Consider the following 19,104-nt stretch of genomic DNA (forward strand, 5'->3'; position numbering starts at 1 on the left):
TTGTTTCCCTTAGCTTCCATGATTGCTGGCATTTTCTGCTTTCCATATAATTGCATAATGTATGGTTTCTAAGAGTAAAAGCAATTTTACTATACTTAAAAATCTTGATCCTCCATAAACCATTTATTCCAACATGAGTTGAGTTACGATCTAGTGTCCAAAGTTACGTAACAAATTAAATAATGAGATCTCTTTAGCTTTGGTGCCATTAATATCCGCAATCCATATCTAATGAAAGAGTTTTTGTCCTTGAAGTAGTCATCTACAACTTCTGTACAAGTAACCTTAACAAATACTGTTTGGGCAATCAATAAGGGGATTTACAATAAAAAGAATTATTTGCCTCTAGGACTCAAATACGTATACTCCATATACAATAAATAAATATTATCCTATTTATATTCTATGTTTTTCAACAAATGCACCTCCTGCAATTCAACAATCAAAGAGTAATATTTTTCATAACAAAAATCTCGCGCCTATAATTCGAAGGGTAAAAGACGCACATCAAAATAGAAAAATTATCTAAATACACTACTTATTTTATTATATTCTCTAAAATTTCATATCATTTAAAAAAATTACTAAAATTTCTACTCTCCTATTCTCGGATACTAAAAAATAGGAATAAAATGTAAATAACTCTCGTGTAAAATTAGCGAGTAAAATTATGTGCAATGTCTCGGCCCAATTTAACGATAAAGCCCAGAACCCACTAAATGTCGCGTATTACTAATATCCAAGTGAAGTGACACTCAATCGTCTTATCCAGAGCATGAGGTTGACCTTAGTCTCTGGTATTCCAATTTTATCCTTATCTCTTTCCACTCTCCTCCTGTCCATTACACCTAATTTTCAATCTCAATTTCTCCATTAATACCACTTACATTTTGTCAAAGATATTTTTTTCTCCAGACCTAAATGTCCTCTACATTTGCTTAACTGTGTAAACAAACTAGTTGTAAATTCATCAATGGCAGCATCTGTTTCCTGCCACTATTTTTCTTCCCCTTTAACAACTTCTACCAAATCCATCAAGCCCAAGCTCAATTACAGCCATTTTGCACCTTCTCTAAGTAAAGGATCGATCCGCCATTTTGTTCCACTATGTTCTTCACAATGCTCGCTTCCTTCTGAATCTGAATGCCAAGACAAAGAGGTAAGTTCTATTATTCTCCTTCATTTTTATTTAAAAAATGGGTGTTCATTAGTTCCAAATGAGATAATGGGAATTCAATATCTAAATGAGAAGTTTGAGTCTTTCAGAGTACAATTGCATTTATTACTTCGTAGTGTTGGTATTTTTAGTATAAAAAACTCTACTGTATACCTATAGTTTGAGCCGAACTCACTGCCTTAACTGTACAATGTTAGCATTTGTAAGTAATGACAAGACTGCACTTGACAATTCTTTCTAAAGTTCTCAAGTGTGTGTTCTAAATAAGTAGGAACTTACATGATGAAGATTTTTCCTGAAACTGCAGAAAGATTGGTTTTTGTCATTGAAGAAATGTGCAGCTGCAGTTGCATTGTCAGTTAGTTTGATAAGTGGACTTCCTGGATCGCAATGGTTGGGTCCTGCTCATGCGAGCACCCCTGCATTGCCAGATGTCTCTGTATTGATCTCAGGGCCACCAATTAAGGATCCAGGGGCGTTATTGAGGTATGCATTGCCTATAGACAACAAGGCAATAAGAGAAGTCCAAAAGCCCCTTGAAGATATTACTGATAGTCTCAAGATTGCTGGTGTCAAAGCGCTTGACTCTGTTGAAAGAGTAAGATGTCATTTGCTTAGTTGCTCCCACTTAGATAATTTATTGGCTTGAATCTGCTCCTTAATGTAGTTTCCTAGATTCGTAATGGTGGTTCGTATTTTAACTGTGTAGAATACGAGGCAAGCATCTCGAGCTCTGAAGGAAGGGAAAACCTTGATTGTTTCAGGAGTAGCTAAGTCAAAGACTGACCACGCTATTGAATTGCTAAACAAACTAGAAGCTGGGTTAGGTGAGCTTCAACAAATTGTTGAAGACAGGAATCGAGATGCTGTTGCACCTAAACAGAAGGAATTGCTTAACTATGTTGGAGGGTAAGTATAGCTAGCTTAGTCTACTTATAAAAAAGTATTGATAGCTTAGTTTGCCTTGTTCTTTTGATGCTCATTTTCATGCACCCTGCGAGTTGTAAAGAGGAATGAGGTGTCGGGATTTGATTTTCTGTTTGATGATGCATCAGTATGTGCTTGGTTACTGCTTCATGTACTTAATTTTAACTTCACGTGAGACTGAAAAAGAGACCACTCATGCACATACTTAGCTGAAGTGTGTTCTTCTGCCCTGAATATGTATTGGGTAGCTTGGTTTAGGCAAAGTCAATATCCATATACAGTGTTGTATTTTCTATGCTTAGTACTGGAATGTTCTAAAGTCAAAATCTTGGTCCAAAATAACTTTTTCTAAAGAAACTTTGACAAAGCAATTGCTTTGGTAGAATTTATGCCATGGACGCACCGAAGTGTCAATGGACGGATGCATGTTTAAGTTGGCTAGTTATTCCAGTTTGAATACCAAAATAAGAATTTTTGTTGGCTATGAACCAATTCTAGGAATAGAAAGTGAGGAGTGACGAAAACTTTTAAAAATGGTGAATTTCCAAAATTATGCCTTTCTCATTTAGACCCCTTGTCATTGACTGCAGCTGAGATCTTCCTGGGGCATTCGATTTCTGCAGTGTTGAAGAGGATATGGTGGATGGATTCCCATATGAAGTACCTGAAGAATATCAAAATATGCCTTTACTGAAGGGAAGAGCAACTGTGGATATGAAGGTCAAAGTCAAAGACAATCCCAACCTGGAGGAATGCGTATTTCGTATTGTTCTAGATGGTTATAATGCTCCAGTTACTGCTGGAAATTTTATAGACTTGGTCGAGAGGCATTTCTATGATGGCATGGATATTCAAAGAGGTAAGCTTATGATTTTTGCTCTGTTCTTGCGAACTGATGGACAAATAAAGCTGTCTATGCATCAAACAAGGAATGTTGTCTGTGTAGTTTGTGACCTGTATATGTTTTTGAAACTCATTATTGTGGATGTTCTGCAGCGGATGGGTTTGTGGTCCAAACAGGAGATCCTGAAGGTCCAGCTGAAGGTTTTATTGACCCCAGTACAGAGAAAACCCGGACAATACCTCTAGAGATTATGGTGGTTGGTGAAAAAGCACCATTCTATGGAGAAACTTTAGAAGTAAGTTCATGTTGTTGTCATTTTGCCACCTCTAAATTTAACTTCTTGGTGTCCTACCCCTGATCACTTACTTCTCAACAATTGCTGAGTAGAAGCTATAAACAGTATAAGAGTAGACGTTATCAGCCAGACTATCGCCATATGGATTATACATTTATACCTAGTTTCTTGTGATGGTCTTAGAAATTACCATAGACCTGTAATTGTGGAGAGAAAGATCACTTGCCCCAGCATTTGGGCCTTTGGCATGCCTGCTCTTGCATAGATCTCACTCCTCCCATTATCCACAGAGTAGGAATCCGTGTTGAGAAATGGATTTATATTCCCTCAGCACTAAACTTTCCCTACTTACACCATCACAGATTCACAGCCTTAAACATGAACATTCTCCGTTATACTAAACCAGCCAAAATGTTGCTGATACACTCAACAAAGTTTTCATATTTGCCTTTATCATGGTATTCTTCTCTTTTCACTTTATATTCCTACTTATTCCTTCTGTATATAATAAGGCTCTGGAATAATTTCTACAGGATCTTGGTCTATACAAGGCTCAAACAAGACTACCTTTCAATGCTTTTGGAACAATGGCCATGGCTAGAGAAGTGAGATACCTTTACTTTTGATGTCGCATCTGCTTATTTCATGTAACTTTATTTGATGACCTTTATATTTGTCAAAACTCATTGGTTATGGGCGCTTATAGGAATTTGAGAATAACTCTGCCTCAAGTCAGGTGTTTTGGCTGTTGAAAGAAAGTGAACTGACTCCTAGCAACGCCAATATATTGGATGGTCGATATGCTGTGTTTGGTTATGTGACAGAAAATGAGGACTTTTTGGCAGATCTGAAGGTGGGAGATGTGATAGAATCAATACAAGTTGTATCTGGCCTCGATAATCTTGTGAATCCAAGCTATAAGATTGCTGGTTAGAGGTGTCGTTAAGTGAGGAATTATCGGAATTAAGACCTGCATTGAGTTGTTCACGATACTCTCTGAAGAGTATAATCATTATTTTCATCATATATTCAACAGTTTCAGTTTCTTGCTTTTGAAATATCATGTTTAATGTGAACCCCCCGGATTAGGCCAAAAGGTACCATTTTACCTTTGACTCACTTTAGAAACTAAATGTGGAGCAATATATATCTGTTTATTTTTTCTCCATACCTCTAAATTCATAATCCAAACTAATAATTCTCTTGCTATTGCCCCAATTGTTTTATAAATCCATCTTTTCCAACAAAACTTGACTTCATCCCCTATTTGACGCAGAGTTTTTAACTTTTTAACTTTCAATAAACAAAGTCCATGTTCAGTTGGCATCAAGATACATCTGAAATTAAATTTGTACTTTGTGTATAACAGCTGATATCACTTCTGCGAAGCTCAAATCTGGATATGACATGTCACAGCAATATATCTCCCACAGGCAAATTCCAAATTTATATACATCACACTTTCGATTATAGGGGATGCCATTAAAACCCTAACTAGTATAACATACTAGAAAGAAATACGTTCATTGAAAAGTTAATGAGATAAGGCATTGCTTGGACATTTGATGCTTAACCTCTGGATCTAACATTTATAGGGAAGTTTGGCAAGCGAAGGGCAGATTCAATTTTCATCACCAATTACAAAACCCTGAAAAATAAAGAAGCAAAGAGGATATAGAGATTCCAGCTTTCTCCCCATGATAGATTGATTGATTGAATGAAGAGGGTTAGGTTTCCTAACACCACTGAACTTTGAGAAATCCCTGTCTTGGTCTTTGATTTGGAACTTGTAACGCTGTTGTTCTTGTTGGGACGTCAGAGTCTTTCGAGGGAGTCTTGATTTCAGGGATTTTGGTTTGGGTTTGTTTGAGATTTAAGATGGATGAAGAATGTATAGTACTTGAACTTGAGAGAGACTGGGAAAAACTTGCAATTCGGTAAAAAAAAATTGAAGACTGACAACTTGAAATCCAGGAGATTGAGTTTCCATTGAAGCGGCTGTTGCCCTGCTTCCATTCTCCGAGTTTGGGCATTGACATGTGTTAACCCTCAAGTTCTTTAAGTTTTAATGATGACACTCAATCTGTTTTACTGCAGGCCCCATCAATCAAGAATGAAAATCAAGCTAGCATATTTGATCTCAAATCAAGGAGATTCTATTCCCAAAATAGAACGGGAGAGGATCAATCTAGCAACCATCAATTCACTTTTATATTAGTGCTTGTTTTTTCACTTTATCTGTTTTGCTTCACTTTCTCTCTTCCAGGATCATAAACGACACCAGTCCATTCTTTTAAAAAAGGGCAAAGCAAACTGTATTTGCTATTATATGGCCAAAAACATCCTTTAATTATAAATTTAACTTGAAACTACATCCTTGAACTATCCTAGAAATTACAAGTTACATCCCTTGACTAGTTATCTATCAAGAAACTAAGGACCTGTTTTAATCCATAAAAGTTAATTCACTTTTTTCATAAAAAAGATTAAGGCCACTTCATAAATTTCAAATAATGTTTTTTTTCATTAAATATGAACATGAAAATTAATGATCATGGGAATTTAACTGATTTTAAAAAGAAATCATTATTAACCATCTCCAATTTAAGAGTGCACTCTTAAATTTCAACTCATCATCAATGGAATGCATGAAAAATCAAACTACAATCAACAATCTAGTGCTGCTTAGTACCAAAAAGGTTATACCATCAATTTCAAAAGATAGAGAAGCACGACTATTTCCCAGCTAATATGTTGTTCCATGGAAGATCAATACTTTTCAATATATGGCGTAATTAAAAGAGTGCCAAGATTATACGTAGACCCCATCAAAAATTGATTCCTGCTATAAATCTCAAGAGTTTTAGTGTTACCTTTCTGCAGTTGCAACTTGCAAATTCTGCTCAAGTCAAAATAGATGGTACTCATCATGAATAGAACTGTTGCTCTTTCCTTCAAAAACTAAGCAAATAAACAAACTTCAGGTACATCAAATCCTCTTAACATATATTCATTCACCAACCACCGAGTAGAAAGAGAAGGTATTACGGAAGCATGAGCTTCTGCAATGTTCAGAAATCGGTCATACCAAGAATCCATTTTTTGTGCTAGGATACAGAAAATTGTTGAGAATACTGGGTGGATATTATCATATCCAGTAAATGGTAGCAACTTTCTACAAAAACTCTAGTATAACTCTTGAGAGCCCTTTCACGTGTCATTTAAAGACTTCTGTACAAATTGGCTGTAATATGTTGCTTGAGATATACTATAACCAAATATACCTACTGTAGAATATATTTTGTAGTGATGACTGGGGGAAATATCATACACGGCGTTTTTTCTTCTCCGGTGTTGCATGAACCTGTGCTTTTATTCCATAAGTCTTTAACTGGAAATTTTCAAATGCATCAGAAATAGCTTCCACCTGAAAATTTGAGTAGGATACAAAAAAACTGAGATCAGACATAATGGAGAAGAATACAAAAAACAAATGCAGAGTCTTTATCTGGACAGACCAGGTGGGGCTTTTTGGAGTAGACTCTCACAATCATATCTTGATATGATGATGGCAGCAAGTGGCTGATGCGATCATCAGGTATAGAGAACTTCTCGTCACTTTCATAATCCTTAATTTCAATCAAATCATTAGGAGTGAGGTCAGGAAAGATGAAATGCAGACAAGAAAAGTAATTGAATAGATTTTGATGCTCAAACTTGTAGAACCCATAGTCTGTACCTTGAAAAAATGGATACTGGCAGAGGCAACACGTCCAACCAGCATACAAAGAAAATAAATTAAAAGGCTCAGAATGACGATAAAAGTGGAGGAGAGGGATAGATAGAGAAATCTCGTGCAAGTGCAAGAACTGCATAGGATGACCCATTTTGACAAACCTTTCAAGCGGATTATGCTTCCCGCGAGTCAGATCTATCCTGACATTGGTCACAGCAACATCCTCTTCATTAAGTATCTCACCGCTACTTTTCTGTAAGATAATGATTATTACCATAGAACTACTAAAGACTCCCAAAAACAGAGATACTTTATGTTAGCTACCTGCGAACAGACAATATCATGTGCCGTGACATCCTTGAAATGCTCTATTTTGTCTCTTGGGACAACATACTCATTACAGAACTGCAATGTACAGAAACAAGAATTGAACGTAAACTTCAAGCATTCCATAATACTCATATAACCGCTTAATCAACACCCATTAGATAACCTCAGTACCTGGTACAAATCTCTTCTTCGAACACGAAGGATCAAATCCCTAGATTCCTTCAGTTCCGGGTCTGGAGCAGTCTCGATGGTTTTCAAAATGGTGTCATCTAACTACTTCCACATACACAGAGAAATTATTTTCATGGTTCCATGAAATAAGGAGGTTGAACCTAACAAAAAGACCATGCCGACCTTCCAGTATTGAGAAGGATGCTCTATATGTGATGATATGTGTAGATAATCATTTGCTTTCACTAGTGCATCTACAATCATAAGCTCTATTGCCTGTACAATGATGGGAAAACAAATTGAAAACCTCCACACACTTAAAAAATGACATACAAAATGATAACTTCCACACTTCAGATATGCTGATGAGAAAATCAGTGCACAACTTCGTCAAATTAGCTATGTACCTTCACTTTAGCGTGAGTATAAACAGTTCTGTGTAGATCAGCTCGTGTGGCAAATAACTTGTGGATGGTTAAATCTGAGGATTTATCCACACAAATAATAAGACCACAAGTCAAACAAAAATAAATAAGATCCTGGTAAGACTTGAGTACTAACAATCTTTGGCTCGATAGCATATCTCATCTCCCAATACCCTCATAGTTTCCATCAACCTACAGAAAATGAAGACAGTTTCATGGTAAAGAATTATTTTTCCTTTCTCTCAGATATTTGTGAAAAGATGTCGATTTACAATAACCAAGAAGATGAAAGAAAAAACCTCTCGAACTGAAAATTGCATCCTACAGCACACGCTCGGCTATCTCGGACAATGTAATCAAACCTGCAAGCCAATGAAAGCTTCATCCAGTGAAAGCTGGAAAAGAATAGGTTGGAAAAAAAAGAGAGGAGAGAATAATCTATAGTTGAGAAACCAACTTGTCAACATCGATTCCATTTCGACCATTAGCCACAATATCATATAAGAACTGCTTCTCCCTTGAGCTCTACATATCAATCAATCAAATTGAAGCAGTGCACAAGTTTCAAAAATGGAATATGATGTGAAACGATGAGCATAAAAAGCTAAAAATTCCAGATTGAAGTGTAAATGCATGTCCAATGAAAACAGTCAAATTGCAAGAATCACGTTTTTTTTCCTCCTGATAACTATGTGCTGGAAATTGGAAAGAGAAGGACTTACTTTTGTCAACGTAAACTTGGAACTAGCAAGTATCATATCCTGTCAAATATAGAGGTCAAAAGGCCACATTTAAAAAATTTCCTGCTTACAATATAAACAAGTCTTATGATGACTTGTGGCATGTACGATCAATTTGCTTTTAGCTGTATGAAGAAATTGTAACTCACATGAACAGTGAATAACTTCATTATCTCAACCAACGTAGTCATAGCTTGGTCGTAGAATTCGCATGAAGTAATAATAACTCACATGAATGGTGAATAACTTTATTATCTCAACCAACATATAGTCATAACTTGGTTGTAGAATTCGTTTACTAAGACCTGACATCAGTTACCATTGAAAAGCATTGTAAAGAAGAGCATTGCAAATCAGCAGAAGCTCTTTCTTTACTAGTAGCTCAAGAGAATTTAATGAAAGAAGCTATCTCTTTGCAGGTCTTAGTTCCAAAATACAAATTCTCTTTCAGCCAATAGCTGATGTCATCCAAAGTTCCACATGTCTACCATACTTGAGTAGCACCTCAAATTCAAATTGCTTTTGGAGACAATACAACTTTGCACAAATACTTCATACTCCCTCCATTTCAGTTTGTTTGTCCTACTTTCCGTTTTAGTCCGTTTAAAAAAGAATGCCTCTTTCCTTTTTTTTGTCAACTCTTTAATTCTAACTTTTTACATGGCATGTTTAAGACCACAAGTTTAAAAGACAATTTTGGTACATTCTACATATCTTTAATTTAAGACCGCGAGATTCAAAAGTTTTCTTTATTTTCTTAAATTTCGTGCCAAGTCAAAACAGGACAATCAAGTTGAAACAGAGGGAAATATTTTTTTTTGAAACTGTCAATACTACATGTTATAAGCAAATTAACATTCTCATCTTGTATGATATCAGCTAGCATAAATCAAAATAATTCATCTTACCTTGACCTTTTTAATAGTTCCTGAATCAATATCAATACGACGCTCATCAACAATGTGATCAATCATATCCACAGACATTTGCTCATGAGACCTAAAATAAAACATAAAACAAGGTCATTAATATGCACTACACCATAATAATGACATCACCTCATTATGAGTGCAAGAAGCTTCAAAGAAACTTGAACAACAAAAATATTAAGAAAGTTAACTAAGAAATATTTTCTCAATATCAACACTACAAGCTGCAGGCAAGAGCAGACACAAACAGTTGGAAACAACTAAACAAAATCATCATATGCCAAGGTCCTCCACCATGATTAATTACAACTTTAGGATTTCTACCACATAATTATGCTATAAGCATAACTTTATTTCCTATGATTAAGTGATAAAACTGTCTAACTAGATTGGGATGGAGACATATTGATTTATTGAAGTTAAAAGGGCAAAACTAGAGCTTTCCTAAAGACTTGCATCCAAGAAGGCAATATGAAAGCATTCCCTCTCTAAAAAAGTAAAATCCATTTCTTCCTTATTTGATCACTTCAAGCCCTTACTAAAAGTAGAAGCGTCAGCTAAGATTGAGTATGTTGCAGGGAATTGGAAATGTCAAAAATTCAATTCTTATTAGCCAAGAAAAATTGAATAGCATGAGAATGTGACAGATATCTTTGAGAGGTATCTAAATAACAGAATTCATTCCACAGGAAAGTATTACCAGTCCAATCCATTGCGAACTTGAGGAAGAAACTCGCGTTCAAATAAGTGACTAAAAGGTCCATGTCCAATATCATGTAGAAGACCTGAGAAATTCAACCACAATGGAATGGAGGGTTCATTATTCTGCATTAGGAAGAGCAATCCATGCACAAGGCATTCCATATCACTTACCTGCAAGTTTCACTGTTTGTATATCAAAGTGATCAATTCCAAGCTCCATTCCCTGTAAAAGGAACAGTAGGATTACATGAGAACCCCTCAGGTAGTATCAAGTTGAGAAACCAAAATAATAGTATAAACAAATTCATACTTGGTGGGTTTTAAGCTTATGGACAGCTTCATTGGCAAGCCAATACACTCCAAGGGAATGCTCAAATCTAGAATGCACTGCTCCTGGATAGACCATGTGTGCCACACCTTAAAGTGAATCCAAGAGCTCATGTTAGTAACAAATTCAAGTCACTACCAGGCTGTTAACTCCTGGATTTACAAGGTTTCCACCAACATTGAACATAACAGTAAAAGCCAATGGCGGCATCAAGTACTGAGTGGAAGATGGATAATATAAACTTCTCGAACAGATAATATGGATCTCATTTTAACAGAAGGTGAAATTTACCCATTGAGCAATAGGAGACCATATAGTCTTTTTGCAACTTGCATCTAGGCTTGTAACCTTGGGCTTGCCTCTGCCTCTGCAAGAGGCTTGTATGGCAGATATGCATGCAGGGCTTTAAAAGCTAATTATGAGTTCTTAAGTCATCATTTACATGAATATCCAGAACTTGAATAACCTATATAGATATGTCTTCATAGGACACTAAGAAACAAGATATCTTGCAATTTCCTTAAGACCTTACAAGGATCCGACGACAGTCTGAAATGCAACCACAATTTAGATACCACTGAAGTTGAAACAGACTATGTACATTCAAGTGTCACCTCTATTCACAAAGTGAAGCTGAAAGTTGCAGATAATTTCAGAACATATTTAAGAGGCAAAGATAGTTATCAATTTTATCATAGTTTTGGCAACCAAAATCACTTACAATAAAATACAGGTTACTTACATCTTTTATGGCATCCCACATTTATACTAGTAATAATTTTGCAATATGAAAGAACTAAAATTTGGGATGCCAAGCATTTCAGCGGACACATAGATGATAGATGAGAAAATTTCTTCAAATCCCATATCGAGTCACAAAGCTAAATTTGATGTTCTAGCATAAACAAGCTTGCGACCATGTATGCAAATAGGGAACAAGAGATAGTAACTTACCTAGTTGTTTAAGATCACGAAGCCTGGAAAACAAAAGAAAAAAACAGTTCAATAACTCTAGTAAAGCTCTCATGAGAAAGTGTTGAACATACAACCGAAAAAGAAGAAAATAAAAGATGACCATCAGGTCATAGGCAGATTGGAGTCAATATGAAAACATACACTCGACAAAGTACATATATTTACAGTCGGCATGCAATAAACTGAGATCTACCACTACTACTACACTACTAGAAGTACATGATAAGGAAACTTGCCTTTGAAATTGTTCTGTGTCAATGAACTTCAAGTAGAGCTGCAAAGTTCAGAAAAGATTAAACTCCCAGTACTTTTGCACAAAGCTCTCAATAAGAAGTTAAAGAACATGTATAAGAATAGTGAAAATAAGAGTGTAGATCTGAAATCACAATGAGAAAACAGTAACCACCACACCCTAGTGTCTCTCTTGCCTGGTAAACACTCGCTCACTATTAAATAATTACGGGTGAATAACAACTCCTTGATCTATTGGATAAAATACATGTTTTAGCCTGAAAGCTGAAGGAGGATTGCATCACAGGTTAACCAAGGACAGTGTCAGAAAACACTTTGTTACTCTCATTTCTTTTGAGATCGATCCATTCTTACCAGCAAAAGAAACTTATGAATTTTGACCTTGATATGCTTCTCGAATAAATCATGAATGTAGAAATAACCATCTTGTCTTGTTAATTGTTATGGTCACATGGTCACTAATCTTTCATTAAATGAAAAAAATCAAAATTTAGGCACAAGCGTTCTAGATAACTTTTTTTTTTATTTGTTGAAGATTTTTAGGAAAATTGTGGATAACAAAAACTTATGAATTGATATTCAAAATAGGTTTGAACTCATTTATTCAGTTTGACAGTGATCAAATTTGGCTAATACGCGGGTACAATTTTAGCAACGACTTACCCATAGAAAATTTTGGATAACAAAAATGTATGAATGCAACTCAAAATAGCTCTGAATTCTCATTTATTTCATTGACAGTTATCAATTTCCTCTAAAATAGTAGTACACTTTTGGCTATATAGCATACACATTTGAAATTGCTCTTTAGCAACAAAACAAAAGAAAAACTAAAGACCTATAAATTGAATAAGTGCAGGTATAAACAAACATGTACAGAAATGTAGAAGGTAAACTAGCCGGCAGAGAGTGAGAGACAGCGACATACCGGATCAATGTAGATGTTGCCGTGAACGTTGTCATGGATTTGCTTAGAGAATCTGAGATCTTGAGAGGAAGCGAAGTTGAAATTGGAAGAGAAACTGAGTTCTTCATTTGAAAAAGCTCCCATACTCACCCTTGGCTCTCTACTTCACCACTCTACACAGCACAAAAGAAACAACGGAAAATTGCAAAATGAATAAACCTAACATTCATATTTAAAGGATAACAGTTGAGTAATTGCGAAAGCGTTTACATACCTTTTGAGGTGCCGAAAAGAGAGAGAAAGAGAGAGCAGCTGGCGTAGAGTAGGAGGAAGAGTATATTTAATTTGCACGAAAATGGGAAGGAGAATGTGAGTAGTGATATAGTAGTGCCGCCAAAGTCTCTTTATTTCAATTTTATTGCTGCAGCAGCAAGTGACACAGGCCGTCCGCTAGGGAATTGTGGCCAGAGAGGCAGTGCGTCAGTGAACATTCGCCACTAACAATGGGGTTTTAAGATATGGCTTTAATTTTTTTCTTTTTTTATTCTCCAAACGTTGTCCGGTATCCATATTGGAGCTCAAGCGCCCCCTAACAAAGACGATTCTGTACCCAAGGGGCTCAAACTCAAAACCTGTTGATTAAGAATGAAGGAGTACTTACCACTCCGCCACAACCCTTGTTGGTTCGCTTTAATTTCAAGTGTCTATTTGACTAATTTGTCAAAAAGAAAATTTTAAGTACCGAATTAATATTTCTCCACAACTGTGTTTGAGACTTGCTTCCTGGGTTCGACTAATTCACATAAGTTGTACAAAAATTAACTTTTGAAGGTAAAATATTTTCAATTATTATATAGGAAAGATTTTAATCCAGATTTCTTATAAAAAATAGAGGAATACTTCCACCAAAACTATTTTTTATAAGCTAAAACTGATGCTTTTCCTTAAAATTACTTTAAAAACATTGATCAAACACAAATTATTGTTCTAATATTAATAAAAGTTTATTTGAAATTAATTAGTCAAACACAAATTTAATTTGAAAAAGAAAAAAACTACTAGCATATTTGGTCGTTTTTAAATTTTCTTATTTTAAAAAGCATTTTTATTAGAATTATTTTTCAAAAAAAAAACTTTAAAGAACAATAGTTTGTGTTTGACTAACCAATATATATAAAAACTCTTTTCATCAGTAGTAAAATAGTAATTGGTGTTTGGCCAAATTTTTAAAAGATATTAGAAAAAAATTGCTTTTAAAATAAGTATTTCTACTATTACTCAAAAAAAACTTAATTTTTTAACTAAGTATTTTTGAAAATTTAATCAAATATACTACAAGTATCTAAATAAATTTAATTTTATTAAAGGGGCTACAAAAAAAGTAGTAGATGATTTTAATATTTTTTTAACTATATACTAGAACTCCCTCCGTCCCATTTTATATGATGTACTTTGATTTGGCACAAACTTTAAGAAAAATGGAAAGACTTTTAAAACTTGTGGTCCAAAATGAATGATAGAAATTTGTGTGGTTGTAAATCATTTCATTAAGGGTAAAAAAGACATTTCATAGGCAAATTGTTACTTAAAATAGAAATGTGTCATTCTTTTTGGGACAGACTAAAAAGGAAAGTGAGTCATATAAATTGGGACAGAGGAAGTATTATTTTAGAGTAGATAATGAAGCTCATAGCCAGATAGATTCCCAAAAGATAAACAAAAGGGGGCAATATCAAAACAAAGATTGAACGTCCACCACATGTAACACTATGGTGGTTGTCTCCTCTCTCCACTCTCCTTCTTCTTCCTCCTCCATCTACTGCAACTCAATCTCTCCCTCTCTTCGTTATTTTCGACGTTTCTATACATTTCCATCCACAAGGAATAATAATAAAGCAGCTTCCAACTCCAATGGCGGTGCCGTCTTGCTCGTCAAGGCTTATATGGATGAGACCACAAATCCAATTTCCAGTTTCGCTAATAAGGTCATCGGTTCACTCCCTGTTTTTGGTCTCATAGCCAGAATTGTGAATGAGGAAGGTGGTGTTGGTGGTGATTTTATTGATTTTGCTGAGTTCAGGAGGCGAGTCGGTAACAAGTGCTCCATTAATGATTCAAGAGCTTTTTATGAATTTCGAGATCGACGTGGCAAGGTAATTTTTACTTGCAATCAAGTGGCGTGTCCACATGTCTACCATACTTGAGTAGCACCTCAAATTCAAATTGCTTTTGGAGACAATACAACTTTGCACAAATACTTCATACTCCCTCCATTTCAGTTTGTTTGTCCTACTTTCCGTTTTAGTCCGTTTAAAAAAGAATGCCTCTTTCCTTTTTTTTGTCAACTCTTTAATTCTAACTTTTTACATGGCATGTTTAAGACCACAAGTTTAAAAGACAATTTTGGTACATTCTACATATCTTTAATTTAAGACCGCGAGATTCAAAAGTTTTCTTTATTTTCTTAAATTTCGTGCCAAGTCAAAACAGGACAATCAAGTTGAAACAGAGGGAAATATTTTTTTTTGAAACTGTCAATACTACATGTTATAAGCAAATTAACATTCTCATCTTGTATGATATCAGCTAGCATAAATCAAAATAATTCATCTTACCTTGACCTTTTTAATAGTTCCTGAATCAATATCAATACGACGCTCATCAACAATGTGATCAATCATATCCACAGACATTTGCTCATGAGACCTAAAATAAAACATAAAACAAGGTCATTAATATGCACTACACCATAATAATGACATCACCTCATTATGAGTGCAAGAAGCTTCAAAGAAACTTGAACAACAAAAATATTAAGAAAGTTAACTAAGAAATATTTTCTCAATATCAACACTACAAGCTGCAGGCAAGAGCAGACACAAACAGTTGGAAACAACTAAACAAAATCATCATATGCCAAGGTCCTCCACCATGATTAATTACAACTTTAGGATTTCTACCACATAATTATGCTATAAGCATAACTTTATTTCCTATGATTAAGTGATAAAACTGTCTAACTAGATTGGGATGGAGACATATTGATTTATTGAAGTTAAAAGGGCAAAACTAGAGCTTTCCTAAAGACTTGCATCCAAGAAGGCAATATGAAAGCATTCCCTCTCTAAAAAAGTAAAATCCATTTCTTCCTTATTTGATCACTTCAAGCCCTTACTAAAAGTAGAAGCGTCAGCTAAGATTGAGTATGTTGCAGGGAATTGGAAATGTCAAAAATTCAATTCTTATTAGCCAAGAAAAATTGAATAGCATGAGAATGTGACAGATATCTTTGAGAGGTATCTAAATAACAGAATTCATTCCACAGGAAAGTATTACCAGTCCAATCCATTGCGAACTTGAGGAAGAAACTCGCGTTCAAATAAGTGACTAAAAGGTCCATGTCCAATATCATGTAGAAGACCTGAGAAATTCAACCACAATGGAATGGAGGGTTCATTATTCTGCATTAGGAAGAGCAATCCATGCACAAGGCATTCCATATCACTTACCTGCAAGTTTCACTGTTTGTATATCAAAGTGATCAATTCCAAGCTCCATTCCCTGTAAAAGGAACAGTAGGATTACATGAGAACCCCTCAGGTAGTATCAAGTTGAGAAACCAAAATAATAGTATAAACAAATTCATACTTGGTGGGTTTTAAGCTTATGGACAGCTTCATTGGCAAGCCAATACACTCCAAGGGAATGCTCAAATCTAGAATGCACTGCTCCTGGATAGACCATGTGTGCCACACCTTAAAGTGAATCCAAGAGCTCATGTTAGTAACAAATTCAAGTCACTACCAGGCTGTTAACTCCTGGATTTACAAGGTTTCCACCAACATTGAACATAACAGTAAAAGCCAATGGCGGCATCAAGTACTGAGTGGAAGATGGATAATATAAACTTCTCGAACAGATAATATGGATCTCATTTTAACAGAAGGTGAAATTTACCCATTGAGCAATAGGAGACCATATAGTCTTTTTGCAACTTGCATCTAGGCTTGTAACCTTGGGCTTGCCTCTGCCTCTGCAAGAGGCTTGTATGGCAGATATGCATGCAGGGCTTTAAAAGCTAATTATGAGTTCTTAAGTCATCATTTACATGAATATCCAGAACTTGAATAACCTATATAGATATGTCTTCATAGGACACTAAGAAACAAGATATCTTGCAATTTCCTTAAGACCTTACAAGGATCCGACGACAGTCTGAAATGCAACCACAATTTAGATACCACTGAAGTTGAAACAGACTATGTACATTCAAGTGTCACCTCTATTCACAAAGTGAAGCTGAAAGTTGCAGATAATTTCAGAACATATTTAAGAGGCAAAGATAGTTATCAATTTTATCATAGTTTTGGCAACCAAAATCACTTACAATAAAATACAGGTTACTTACATCTTTTATGGCATCCCACATTTATACTAGTAATAATTTTGCAATATGAAAGAACTAAAATTTGGGATGCCAAGCATTTCAGCGGACACATAGATGATAGATGAGAAAATTTCTTCAAATCCCATATCGAGTCACAAAGCTAAATTTGATGTTCTAGCATAAACAAGCTTGCGACCATGTATGCAAATAGGGAACAAGAGATAGTAACTTACCTAGTTGTTTAAGATCACGAAGCCTGGAAAACAAAAGAAAAAAACAGTTCAATAACTCTAGTAAAGCTCTCATGAGAAAGTGTTGAACATACAACCGAAAAAGAAGAAAATAAAAGATGACCATCAGGTCATAGGCAGATTGGAGTCAATATGAAAACATACACTCGACAAAGTACATATATTTACAGTCGGCATGCAATAAACTGAGATCTACCACTACTACTACACTACTAGAAGTACATGATAAGGAAACTTGCCTTTGAAATTGTTCTGTGTCAATGAACTTCAAGTAGAGCTGCAAAGTTCAGAAAAGATTAAACTCCCAGTACTTTTGCACAAAGCTCTCAATAAGAAGTTAAAGAACATGTATAAGAATAGTGAAAATAAGAGTGTAGATCTGAAATCACAATGAGAAAACAGTAACCACCACACCCTAGTGTCTCTCTTGCCTGGTAAACACTCGCTCACTATTAAATAATTACGGGTGAATAACAACTCCTTGATCTATTGGATAAAATACATGTTTTAGCCTGAAAGCTGAAGGAGGATTGCATCACAGGTTAACCAAGGACAGTGTCAGAAAACACTTTGTTACTCTCATTTCTTTTGAGATCGATCCATTCTTACCAGCAAAAGAAACTTATGAATTTTGACCTTGATATGCTTCTCGAATAAATCATGAATGTAGAAATAACCATCTTGTCTTGTTAATTGTTATGGTCACATGGTCACTAATCTTTCATTAAATGAAAAAAATCAAAATTTAGGCACAAGCGTTCTAGATAACTTTTTTTTTTATTTGTTGAAGATTTTTAGGAAAATTGTGGATAACAAAAACTTATGAATTGATATTCAAAATAGGTTTGAACTCATTTATTCAGTTTGACAGTGATCAAATTTGGCTAATACGCGGGTACAATTTTAGCAACGACTTACCCATAGAAAATTTTGGATAACAAAAATGTATGAATGCAACTCAAAATAGCTCTGAATTCTCATTTATTTCATTGACAGTTATCAATTTCCTCTAAAATAGTAGTACACTTTTGGCTATATAGCATACACATTTGAAATTGCTCTTTAGCAACAAAACAAAAGAAAAACTAAAGACCTATAAATTGAATAAGTGCAGGTATAAACAAACATGTACAGAAATGTAGAAGGTAAACTAGCCGGCAGAGAGTGAGAGACAGCGACATACCGGATCAATGTAGATGTTGCCGTGAACGTTGTCATGGATTTGCTTAGAGAATCTGAGATCTTGAGAGGAAGCGAAGTTGAAATTGGAAGAGAAACTGAGTTCTTCATTTGAAAAAGCTCCCATACTCACCCTTGGCTCTCTACTTCACCACTCTACACAGCACAAAAGAAACAACGGAAAATTGCAAAATGAATAAACCTAACATTCATATTTAAAGGATAACAGTTGAGTAATTGCGAAAGCGTTTACATACCTTTTGAGGTGCCGAAAAGAGAGAGAAAGAGAGAGCAGCTGGCGTAGAGTAGGAGGAAGAGTATATTTAATTTGCACGAAAATGGGAAGGAGAATGTGAGTAGTGATATAGTAGTGCCGCCAAAGTCTCTTTATTTCAATTTTATTGCTGCAGCAGCAAGTGACACAGGCCGTCCGCTAGGGAATTGTGGCCAGAGAGGCAGTGCGTCAGTGAACATTCGCCACTAACAATGGGGTTTTAAGATATGGCTTTAATTTTTTTCTTTTTTTATTCTCCAAACGTTGTCCGGTAT

General features: G+C 35.2%; 4 protein-coding genes across 4 annotated transcripts; 2 read left to right on the top strand and 2 right to left on the bottom strand.

Annotated features, from left to right (window-relative positions):
• Positions 1–769: 769 nt before the first annotated feature.
• LOC102588177 (peptidyl-prolyl cis-trans isomerase CYP38, chloroplastic) lies at positions 770–4,492 on the top strand. The gene is made up of 7 exons (XM_006338488.2): positions 770–1,159; positions 1,485–1,775; positions 1,887–2,086; positions 2,728–2,963; positions 3,101–3,243; positions 3,777–3,848; positions 3,950–4,492. The coding sequence occupies exons 1-7, from the start codon at positions 974–976 to the stop codon at positions 4,175–4,177; spliced, it is 1,356 nt and encodes a 451-aa protein (XP_006338550.1). The 5' UTR covers positions 770–973; the 3' UTR covers positions 4,178–4,492.
• Positions 4,493–6,228: 1,736 nt separating this feature from the next.
• LOC102588509 (deoxynucleoside triphosphate triphosphohydrolase SAMHD1 homolog) lies at positions 6,229–13,256 on the bottom strand. Its single transcript, XM_006338489.2, has 20 exons — positions 13,013–13,256; positions 12,760–12,911; positions 11,816–11,853; positions 11,559–11,581; positions 10,587–10,693; positions 10,448–10,499; positions 10,275–10,359; positions 9,554–9,644; positions 8,628–8,666; positions 8,363–8,430; positions 8,205–8,267; positions 8,042–8,097; positions 7,888–7,961; positions 7,664–7,756; positions 7,481–7,582; positions 7,304–7,384; positions 7,141–7,232; positions 6,983–6,998; positions 6,762–6,872; positions 6,229–6,670 (listed from the first exon to the last, which is right to left on the bottom strand). The coding sequence occupies exons 2-20, from the start codon at positions 12,880–12,882 to the stop codon at positions 6,569–6,571; spliced, it is 1,416 nt and encodes a 471-aa protein (XP_006338551.1). The 5' UTR covers positions 12,883–12,911; positions 13,013–13,256; the 3' UTR covers positions 6,229–6,568.
• A 1,251-nt stretch (positions 13,257–14,507) lies between these two features.
• LOC107060317 (uncharacterized) lies at positions 14,508–15,333 on the top strand. Its single transcript, XM_015308063.1, has 2 exons — positions 14,508–14,891; positions 15,325–15,333. Exons 1-2 carry the CDS (start codon positions 14,508–14,510, stop codon positions 15,331–15,333), a joined length of 393 nt encoding a protein of 130 aa, XP_015163549.1.
• Positions 15,161–19,056, bottom strand: LOC102588826 (deoxynucleoside triphosphate triphosphohydrolase SAMHD1-like). The gene is made up of 8 exons (XM_006338490.2): positions 18,813–19,056; positions 18,560–18,711; positions 17,616–17,653; positions 17,359–17,381; positions 16,387–16,493; positions 16,248–16,299; positions 16,075–16,159; positions 15,161–15,444 (listed from the first exon to the last, which is right to left on the bottom strand). The coding sequence occupies exons 2-8, from the start codon at positions 18,680–18,682 to the stop codon at positions 15,345–15,347; spliced, it is 528 nt and encodes a 175-aa protein (XP_006338552.1). The 5' UTR covers positions 18,683–18,711; positions 18,813–19,056; the 3' UTR covers positions 15,161–15,344.
• Between the last annotated feature and the right edge of the window lie 48 nt (positions 19,057–19,104).

Source organism: Solanum tuberosum, unplaced genomic scaffold (assembly GCF_000226075.1).
Source record: "Solanum tuberosum cultivar DM 1-3 516 R44 unplaced genomic scaffold, SolTub_3.0 scf00004, whole genome shotgun sequence".
In the NCBI taxonomy this organism is placed as follows: Eukaryota; Viridiplantae; Streptophyta; class Magnoliopsida; order Solanales; family Solanaceae; genus Solanum; species Solanum tuberosum.

Coding starts and splice junctions, on each gene's coding strand:
- LOC102588177 (XM_006338488.2), top strand. CDS start 974: ATGGCAGCATCTGTTTCCTGCCACTATTTTTCTTCCCCTTTAACAACT. Junction 2,087..2,727: donor TTGCTTAACTATGTTGGAGG/GTAAGTATAGCT, acceptor CGATTTCTGCAG/TGTTGAAGAGGATATGGTGG. Junction 3,244..3,776: donor TCTATGGAGAAACTTTAGAA/GTAAGTTCATGT, acceptor TAATTTCTACAG/GATCTTGGTCTATACAAGGC.
- LOC102588826 (XM_006338490.2), bottom strand. CDS start 18,682: ATGGGAGCTTTTTCAAATGAAGAACTCAGTTTCTCTTCCAATTTCAAC. Junction 17,382..17,615: donor GACACAGAACAATTTCAAAG/GCAAGTTTCCTT, acceptor TTTGTTTTCCAG/GCTTCGTGATCTTAAACAAC. Junction 16,300..16,386: donor ATAAGCTTAAAACCCACCAA/GTATGAATTTGT, acceptor TTCCTTTTACAG/GGAATGGAGCTTGGAATTGA.
- LOC102588509 (XM_006338489.2), bottom strand. CDS start 12,882: ATGGGAGCTTTTTCAAATGAAGAACTCAGTTTCTCTTCCAATTTCAAC. Junction 11,582..11,815: donor GACACAGAACAATTTCAAAG/GCAAGTTTCCTT, acceptor TTTGTTTTCCAG/GCTTCGTGATCTTAAACAAC. Junction 8,098..8,204: donor TGCAATTTTCAGTTCGAGAG/GTTTTTTCTTTC, acceptor CATTTTCTGTAG/GTTGATGGAAACTATGAGGG.
- LOC107060317 (XM_015308063.1), top strand. CDS start 14,508: ATGGTGGTTGTCTCCTCTCTCCACTCTCCTTCTTCTTCCTCCTCCATC.